The sequence below is a fragment of the Panthera onca genome, chromosome E3, assembly GCF_046562875.1.
Source record: "Panthera onca isolate mPanOnc1 chromosome E3, mPanOnc1 haplotype 2, whole genome shotgun sequence".
In the NCBI taxonomy this organism is placed as follows: domain Eukaryota; kingdom Metazoa; phylum Chordata; class Mammalia; order Carnivora; family Felidae; genus Panthera; species Panthera onca.
Genome location: NC_138354.1, coordinates 2,360,720 through 2,370,385, shown reverse-complemented (window position 1 = coordinate 2,370,385; position 9,666 = coordinate 2,360,720). Strand labels below are relative to the sequence as shown.

General features: G+C 49.1%; 1 protein-coding gene across 2 annotated transcripts in view; it reads left to right on the top strand.

Moving 5' to 3' along the window:
* The first annotated feature begins 7,496 nt into the window (after positions 1-7,496).
* GNA12 (G protein subunit alpha 12) overlaps positions 7,497-9,666 on the top strand; it is a 112,925-nt gene continuing 110,755 nt past the window's right edge. The window contains exon 1 of one of the 2 annotated variants that reach the window (XM_060649625.3): positions 7,497-7,945. In XM_060649625.3, coding sequence (XP_060505608.1) covers positions 7,634-7,945 — 312 coding nt within the window. In that variant the 5' untranslated portion in view covers positions 7,497-7,633. The remainder of the gene's footprint in view (positions 7,946-9,666) is intronic. The other variant, XM_060649624.3, reaches the window with a different exon arrangement.

The window sequence follows — 9,666 nt, the reverse complement described above, 5'->3', positions numbered from 1 at the left end:
GCACAGCAGCCGGCTCCTCAAGGCAGCACAGGGCTCTGAGCACACAAAAACAGAGGCTCTCAGGCTTCCTTAGCCTGAAACTGGCAGAATATCACCTCTGCCACACTCTATTTTTCAAAGCATGCTCCACGTCCGATCTGGATTCGTGTAAAGAGAAGTGATTCTTTTGGGGGCTACTGATGGAACAGGCTCCCACAACCATGTTTTTTGATTTCTTGAACTGTTCATTACTAGCAGAGGTGTGTTTAACCCCCAGCCCCACCCCTCCCTTTGGAGGGATTCCTCCCTTTCTCCTTGAGGTTGTGTCCATTCTTTTCCTTTAAAGGTTTGAGGCTGTTATTGGGTGCATACAAGTTTAGAATTGTTACACCTTACCAGCGAATTAAACCTTTTATTGTATGAAATGACTCTTCATCACTAGCAATGCTTTTACACTTAAAATCCACTCTGTTTCCTATTAACATAGATTTGCCCGGGGCGCCTGGGTGGCTCAGTTGTTTAGGCTACCGACTTCGGCTCAGGTCATGATCTCGCAGTTTGTGAGTTCAGGCCCCACGTCGGGCTCTGTGCTGACAGCTCAGAGCCTGGAGCCTGCTTCGGATTCTGTGTCTTCCCCTCTCTCTGCCTCCCCTGCTCACGCTCTGTGTCTCTCTGTCTCTCAATAATAAATAAATGTTAAAAAAAATTAACATAGATTTACCAGACTTCTTTCGTGGGGTATTTGCCTGGTAAATCTTTCTTCACTCTTTTACTTTGATCTTTTCTGGGTCATCAGGCATGTCTTTTAGGCTAAAAACAAGCTGGACCTTGTTTTTATCTTATCCAGTCTGATAGTCTTTGTCTTTGAACTATTCTAGCCTGTTTACATTTATTTTGATGAGTCGTATATTCGGATGTATTGACACCTTATTCTGGCCCGTTTGTCCTGCCTTCATTCCTGTGTTTCTCCTTCCTTCGTTCCTCACATTCTTTCGTCTTGGTTGATTTTTGCTTCCTCATTCCAAGTTTCCCCTCTGCGAGTGTGGAATTTGTACACCCCACTTCTCTTCTTTTTGTGTTTACACTAAAAATTTTAGCGTGAATATTTAACTTGACAAAGTTTAACATTAATCAAAGTGTTTATTCTCCTCTCCAGCTTTCAAAGATCTTAGAACTTTGTGATCATCCCCTGCCTGTATATGTGCCTTCGGTATCCAGTATTTTAGTCCTATTTTTTTCCCTTAACTCCACAAGTTAAAATTATTATTGTTATTTAATATAGTCAATGATAAGAGTGACCTGTATCTTCAGAAACTGTCCACTCTTTCTTTTTGTATGGCAGACCTTCCTTTTGAGATTCTTTTTCCTTCTTTTTTGTGCATCTAGTCTTTTTTTTTTTTTTTTTTTTGAGACAAAGACAGAGACAGAACATGAGCAGGAGAGGGACAGAGAGAGAGGGAGATACGGAATCCAAAGCAGCCTCCAGGCTCTGAGCTGTCAGCACGGAGCCCGACGTGGGGCTCGAACTCACAAACTGTGAGATCATGACCTGAGCTGAAGTCAGCCGTTTAACCGACTGAGCCACCCAGGCGCCCCTCTGGTTTTTTTTAATGAATGTCTATTTACTTGGAGAGCGAGCATGAGTGGGGGAGGGGCAGAGAGAGTGAGAGAATCCCGAGGAGGCTCCGCGCAGAGCCCAATGTGGGGCTCAATCCCACAAACTGTGAGGTCATGACCTGACCTGAAACCAAGAGTCGGATGTTTAACCAACTGAGCCACCCAGGCCCCCCTCAAATTTCCTTTTCCCATGAGGACACCAGTCATGGGGTCACAGCCCAGCCTAATGACCTTGTAACTTAATTACCTTTTAAAAATCTTATGCCCCAATAGAGTCACATTCTGAGGTCCTGGGGGTTAAGAGTACAACATATGAATTTTGGAGGAGGAGACACAATTCAGCCCATAATTAAGGTAATCATCTATTTTTCTTTGTTTGAAATGCCCCCATATCCTCCATTTTCTTGAGCTGTATTTTTACTGGGTTTACCATTTTAAGTTAATGGTTATATCTCCTCCATGCTTTTAAGATATTAATTCTAATCTAGCTTCCTCTTTTGTTCTTCAGGTATCAGCTCTCAGTTTCTGTGGTTGCTTTGCAGATGACACAAGTTAGTGTAGGCGAAGTGCTCAGAATAGTGTCGGTATGGTAAGTATCCTATAAACAGTAGCTATTATTGTTTTTCCTCTGGCTGCCTTTAAGATCCTCTCTTTGTCTGTGATGTCCTGCAAGGTCACTATGGTGTCTCTCAGTCTAGATTTCATTTCTCAAGCCAAGTATCTCGTGTCGTTTGTCAGCTTAAAATTCTAAGCCGTGATGGCTTCAGATACTGCTCCTTCTCCTTTCTCTCCATTCCCCTTTGGAACTCTGGCTAAATATGTATGTTCAGTAGGTATTTCCAGCCTCTTGTCTTCTGTATTTTTGTATTGGATTGAAGGCGATGTTTTCAGATCTGTATTCAGTTTACTCTCTTGATCCGTGTCTTACTGTGCTGTGTAACACATCTGTCATGTTTCTGTTTCAATTATAGTTTTCATTTTTAGTTGTGTTATTTGGTTCTTGTTCACACCTCCCCATTTTCTATATTCTCTTATTCCTTACTAATGCTTTCAATAGCCTCTCTTCTTTCTTTAGAGATATTAAGAATACTCTATGATCTGCATTTGACGAGGCCAATATCCCACATTTTTTAGTGTGATTCTGCTATCTGTGGTTTGGGCTGACCTTCGCTCATGATGCCTTATCTTCTTGCGTGTTCATGGGTGGTTGAAAAAAATGTACGCTCACTTCCCTCGGAACTTAACCTGTTGATAAATGATCGACATCCATACTGTTGATTTACCAGCTCTTTCGCTGAACGTATAGTCCTTTTTGGTGCAAGGTTTATGCAGGTGTCCTCTGTCAGACTGTCCACCTTTAATAATCTTTAAGCTTCAACTCCTGTGGCCAGGAAAATCAAACGTCTGCTCCATGAGGAAAATCGAACGTCTCCTCCACAACATCCGACACAGCAGATGTTGTTAGGGAAGCTGGTGGCTTCACCGCTAATCAGCTTAACTCTGAATTTTTGTTTCCACTTTGATTTTGGCCCCTGAGGTTTCATACTCAGCTCAGTGACTCAAAAAAAAAAAAAAAATTTTTTTTTTTGAGGGCACCTGGGTGGTTCAGTCGGTTAAGCATCCACCTCTTGGTTTCAGCTCAGATTATGATCTCACAGTCACGAGATCGAGTCCCATGTTGGGCTCCACGCTAAACATGGAGCCTGCTTGGGATTCTCTCCCTCCCCCTCTGTCCCTCCCTCCCCCTCTTCTCTCTCTCAAAATAAAGAAATAAACATTTAAAAAAAGGTTTTGAATAGTTAATAAGGCATTTTTAACTGTTGCCGCGGAAGGGTCGGTCTCTACCATACCGTCAGAAAAAGAAATTTCTTCGATTACTTCTCTCTTCCATATGTTTTCCCTGTCCTTCCAGAATCTTAGCACTCCCAGGTAAGTCTCCCGTTCTTCCTCTCATGATTTTCATCTCTTTGTACTTTTCCTCTGACTTTTGAGATACTTCTTTCGTTTTATCTTCCAGTTCCCTTGTCTTGTTTTCAAAAGTTCTCAGTGGTTACCATAATCATTTGTTGATACTGTGCAATGCCGTTTTATACCATGAACAGTTCTCCTAACATGAGATGATGGTGATGATGGTGGTGGCGGTGATGATGTAAAGTTTTCATCTATTTACCGTTAATTGAGATGTTCTGTTTCTTCTCTCTGGTACCTGGATCCTTTTCAGCCTCTTCAGACTTTCTTCTTCCTACTCAGAGCTCTTTGGCTTCAGGAAAAGCTCTTTGGGTCTCTTTTGTAGTGATGAAAGACGAGGTGACAGGCAAACCGTTGCCCCTGTGACGAGCACAGAGAGGAAGCTGCCACGTTTCAGCCGTTCTGGTTGTTGGCAAGCCCCCATTCTCAGACACGGGCAATCTCTCCGCCCCCTTGCCCATGCATTTATCGCACATTCTCCCCAGGCTAGAGAAGCCCGCACAGGGGACTGCATTCTTGGGACCCAAGAGGACTTTATTCCTTTTGGGAACCACAGAGTTCTGGACCTTATCCCAAGGCCTTGGAGCTGCTGAGCCCCTCACTCCCACCGGGCTGGAGAATGAGTCCTGTGGCTATTCTCTTTTCTAGAGATTCCAGAAGAGCTCACCCCTCCACATATGCATTCCAGGCCCTGCCATCGGACCCTCCCTCCTGGCTGCCCCTTAGCTCAGGAGGTGGAATTGAACATAAGTTAGGAGGGGCATTCAGGCCACCTCTCCCACCCCTCTACCAATTTTTAAACACGTGGTGGCCATCTGTTCACACAGTTGGGCCTTGCTTATTCTCTTTGGGAGCTATATGTTATTTCATCTCTAAGGCTGTACCTATATTTAAGGTTTTGCATTTTAATATCATACAGTACCTTGTCCTTATGGATTATTCATCATGACGCCAGTATTATTATTCTAAATTTGTAGTACTTGATTCCCAAAGCTCCATGATAATAACAATAATGTTAGAAATTACCGAATGCCCACTATGTATTAAGGCCTTATGTGTGTTAACTTGTTTAACATTTATCAGAGCCCTATTTTTTCCTGATATTACAGATAAGGAAAGTAAGTCTCAGAGAGGTTAAGTGAGTTGATCAAGGTCACACAGCTAATAGGTGGTAGAGTCCAGCTTTCATCCATTTCATATTGTGCATGGGGAATATACTGGGCCGGGTTTCCAACCCGGCTTCTGTAAATTACTGTGCTTCCCCTGACACGCGACATTAACTCCATGGGATCCAGGGATCACAATCGTCTCTGCCTTGCCTCCCTCCCAGCAGTGTTCACAGGACAAATGAGAAGACCGTGTATGTGGAAGCACTTCAAAAACCATAACATGTCATACAAATGTAGGGGATAATTAAGAGATTATTCTTAAGCATACAGATCATCTTGTTTACTTCAAGCACGTGAACCCTATGACAAATCTAAAGGATATATCCAGAAACCTTGTCGAAACCCCAAACTGGACACTATATAATAATTGCATCAACACAGACATAAAGTTATTTATTTTTAAAATTTTTTAATGTTTATTTCTTTTTGAGAGAGAGAGACAGACAGACAGAGTGTGAGCAGGGGAGGGACAGAGAGAGAGGGAGACACAGAATCTGAAGCAGGCACCACACTCTCAGTGCAGAGCCGGACGCGGGGCTCAAACTCACGAACCACAAGATTATGACCTGAGTCAAAGTTGGACACTTAACCGACTGAGCCACCCAGGTGCCCCAGACATAAAGTTATTTAGAAAGATATCAATTTGTTTGTAAATGTTGTCTGCAGCACTTGCTCAGAGTGTTTCGTGAATCACCTTTTCACAGTCTCTCTTAACTGAATGAAGAGCTCACTCTGGTCCACTGCTGAATTCTACATTTTCCTGTTTAATTGTTCAAAACTCCTATTCTCTTTTTCAGACACACTGCTTTCTGAGGCCTCCGACTTTCTACTTCTGTTATAACACTAGTGTGCGTCTTTCTGTGGAAGGGCATTTTTACAAAGAAACAAGACTTTCTCCATCATTTGTGAAGGATGACACAGTACTGGATGGTATGTTGACTCATAAGTGACACAAATTCACGCCTCAATACATGACATGCCCCATATCCATCAAGGGATCCAAGGTCCCTGGGGAGTTTAGATCCTTCAAGACCCTGGTTCTGTGGTAGAAACTAGGGATTCCCTTAGCGTTCCCTGTGCTCGGGGACTTGAGCAGCCTGGCTCCCTAACTTACGTGCAAGTTTCTTGACACAAAGAATGTATCTTTTCCATCTCCAACTTCCTCTCCAAACCTCCCCGGTGCCCGGCGTTCTCATAGGTGCGCTAACGTTATCTGTACAACCAGATGACATAACGTTCGCAAATCGCTTAGTCTATCACTCAGTGCTCTCTAATCAGAGATGGTGACACAGTGAAAGAGAGCCCAGCTCTGGGTGGCCCTTGTGTGGGAACCTTGTCAGTCGTTTGCAAGCTGGTTTTTATTTTATACACCTGATGAGAAGGGCAGTTTGGACAGGATGATCTTTAAGACTTGCTAAATTAATTTAAAGAGGAGGCCATTAGACTGAAGTGGCTTTAATGCGGTGGTGGTGGCTTAGGAAAGCAAGCCAAAATCAAAGCCTCAAGGTTACAAAATCGGAACGGTAAACACAACCAGTCACAAACTGCCAACCTGCCTTCAAGCTACAGCCAATCAATTTCCTTTCTTTCCTCCAGGCACTTTCTCTATAAGTCTTTTCCCTGGCTCCACTGTGGGGAGTGTTAACCGCTTCTGGTTTGGCTGGTCCTGATTTGAATCAATTTTTGCTAAAATACTGCAAATTCTTAAAAATTTTAATATGCCCCAGTTTATCTTTTAACGGGCAATGGTTCCCCAATCTGGCCGGTCACCTGGAGATTAAGAGATACCTGAACTCCTTCCAGGGATCCTGACCACACTTCAATCTGGGACAGGTAAGAATCTCTAATAAGATCAGCTAGCTCTTAGCAAGAACTTACTGGGGTCTTGGCAGCATGGTAAGTTTCTCAAGTCCATGTTCTCTATTCGTATCTTCATAACCGTGAGGTGGTTGCTATCGTCGCCCCATTTTGCAGAGACTGAAGCGAAAAACGGGGTATGTGGCTGGGGGTGGGGGGGAGCTGCCTAAAAGGCTGTGCAAGTAGTAAGGGATTGAGGAAAGATTCGAACTCAGACCCAGCAACTGCAGACCCCACTCCCAATTACTGTGCTACGTAAGACTTTTGCGGGGGGCTTCTGGTTTGGATGATTAGCTAGCTTTTACGGAAGACAGACGCCCAGAGGCCATGCCACTCTCAAAGGGTGCATTTGTTTAAAACTGTGTGTGCGTCCCTCCCCCCTGCGTGTTTCTGGAAGGAAAATGGTTTAGGAACAGCTTTCTCTGCAAACATAAGACGAGCAGCTGCACCTCTTATATCTGCATTTTCGGGCAACGTTAAGTCCACTTAACGAGACGCCTGGTCTCACAGGTTGACCCAATCTGGGAACTCAGGGAGAATCTTTCTGTACACCTGGCACTTCTGGTCCCGCCCCGTTTCGTCGATCTCCCAATCCCAAGCCTGTTCCCCGTGATTGACGTGACCCCAGAGCAATTATAATTGGTCATGGCGGACGGCCGCCCCGCCTCCCCGGCAGCCCCGCCTCCCTTTCATTCTGAAAGAAAGAACCTCATCCCAGATGCCCAATGAGAAGCGCCCCCACCCCAAAGATCCCGCCTCTTTCGGCGCCGACCCCGCCCCGAGGGCCAGAGGGACGGCCGCCTCCCGGCGCCACACGGCCCAATCGGAGGGCGCGTTCGTCCGGATGGACGGCGGCCGGCCCAATCGCCGGGCCCCGGCCGCGCCGCCCCGCCCCTCCGCCGGGGCCGAGCGGCGGGCGAGAGCGGGCCTCGGGGCGGCGGCGGCGGCGGCGGCGGACGGACGGACGGACGCGGCCTGAGGGAGCGGCCGGCTGCCGCGCGGGGCTCGCCTCGCCCGCGGCGGGGTCCATGGCCTGAGCGGCCATGTCCGGCGTGGTGCGGACCCTCAGCCGCTGCCTGCTGCCGGCCGAGGCCGGCGGGGCCCGGGAGCGCAGGGCGGGCGGCAGCGGGGCCCGCGACGCGGAGCGCGAGGCGCGGCGGCGCAGCCGGGACATCGACGCGGGGCTGGCCCGCGAGCGGCGCGCCGTGCGGCGCCTCGTCAAGATCCTGCTGCTGGGCGCGGGCGAGAGCGGCAAGTCCACCTTCCTCAAGCAGATGCGCATCATCCACGGCCGCGAGTTCGACCAGAAGGCGCTGCTCGAGTTCCGCGACACCATCTTCGACAACATCCTCAAGGTGCGCGCGCCTCGGCGTCCCCGCCCGCGCACCTGCGCCCAGGTGCGCGCAGGTGCGGCCAGGTGCGGGCCGCTTGACCCCGGCTTTGGGCGGGGAGGGTGTCCGGCCGGGGATGCTCACCCCTTCGGCGCCGGGGCGCGATAATGGCCTGCGCCCCTGCCCGTCTTGCGGGGGGTGGGGGCTGGGGGCCGAGACGCGGAAAAGCTGGCCAACTTCGGGGATGGGGACGGTGGGCGGGCCCCTCCTGGACGCCGCGCCGGGGACGCGCCCTTACAGGACGGCTTCTGCGCGCTTCCCACAGCCGGCCTCCCGGGGTCAGGGAGCCGTCCTCGCCCTGCCCTCCCCGTAAGTGCCGGAGAGCGGTGTAGACCGGAGAGGAGGCCGGCCGCACGGCTCCGCTTGGGAACTGAGAACTTGCCGCCTGCACAACGTGCAGGGAGTAGAGCGAAGTGCGCGTACCCACGCCCCCTCCCCCAGCCTCAGCGCTCGGGTCACCCACACGCCTGCCCTGGGGCTGGAAGCCAACCCCAGACCGCGGAGAACTTCGTTAGGAAGGGTCTTAGCGTTTGTCGCTGAAAGAGAAGGCCTCGCTTTAGAAACCACCGCGGTCCGCCTACCGAAGCCGCGAATCAGTAACTGCTTGCTTGACACCCTCGGATAACCCAGCCTGTGCTCACAGCCCCCCGCGTTGCCCCGTCGCCGTTGTGTGTGTGTGTGCGCGCGTGACGGTACAAGGGAATTCCTTGCTCTGCACCCTTTAGTGGATGTCCTGCGTGCTGTGCACAATCGACTGGCTCTCCTATTCCCTGCTCGTCTTATCCTTGGCGGTTTTGGGGAAAACAAAACAAAACAAAAAAGCTGTGGGGTTGACCAAGTCTGGATTCTGGTCTCTCTCTCCTGGGAGTCTGTGCTGAAGGGCTCCCCGGAAAGGAAATCTGGAGAAAACGGACCGCGAGCAGCCCAGCGTAGATTCTCTCCTGCCCTTAGAGTCATTTGGGGGGGTTGTTTATGATTTTTTATGTGCTCGTTTTTACTGGATCGCTACGCCCTCTCACTGCCCTCTCACCTACTCCTTCCCAGGCTCATTGTGGGGAAAGCAGGTATGTCTCAAGCAGAGGAGAGTTTGTCCTACCAGACGGCTGTCTGGACACGAGAGTTTACGGTGCCCCCAGGGACTTTAAACGTAGCAGAGGGCTGTAGAAACCCATCCGGTGCCTCTCACTTCACCCACGAGGAAGAAGTTCCAGGCCCGGGGGGGGGTAAGTGAGTCCACCCCCTGGAAGCCGAAACCCTGCGTCTAAACCTCCAGGCTCGGCCTGGTATCCCCGCTTTCTGTATTTGTTATGAAAATCTCTCATTTTAGTAGAAAAAGCTCTTTTAGGACCTTGAGGGGAATGACGGGAAGAGAATCATTTGAATGACAAAACACTCCTTCCTTTTCACCTCTTTCAAAAGCCTCTGTGGGTCTGCTCTGGGCAGTCTTCACCAACGTTAAAGGCCAGGAGCCCAGTGTGATTCCCGGGGATACACTGTGTGTTTAAAATTCCCCTCATCTTCTGGGGTAAAGTGCATTTCATTGTCTTCCTCTATCTCGGAGCCAGATTGCGTTTCGGCTGCTTTTCCGAACCTCCAAGCCCGGCAGGTGTAGGAAGGATCACAAGGATTTGACTGACTTTCTCCCACTTTTAACTCGGGAGGTAGACAAAATGTTGAGCAACGTA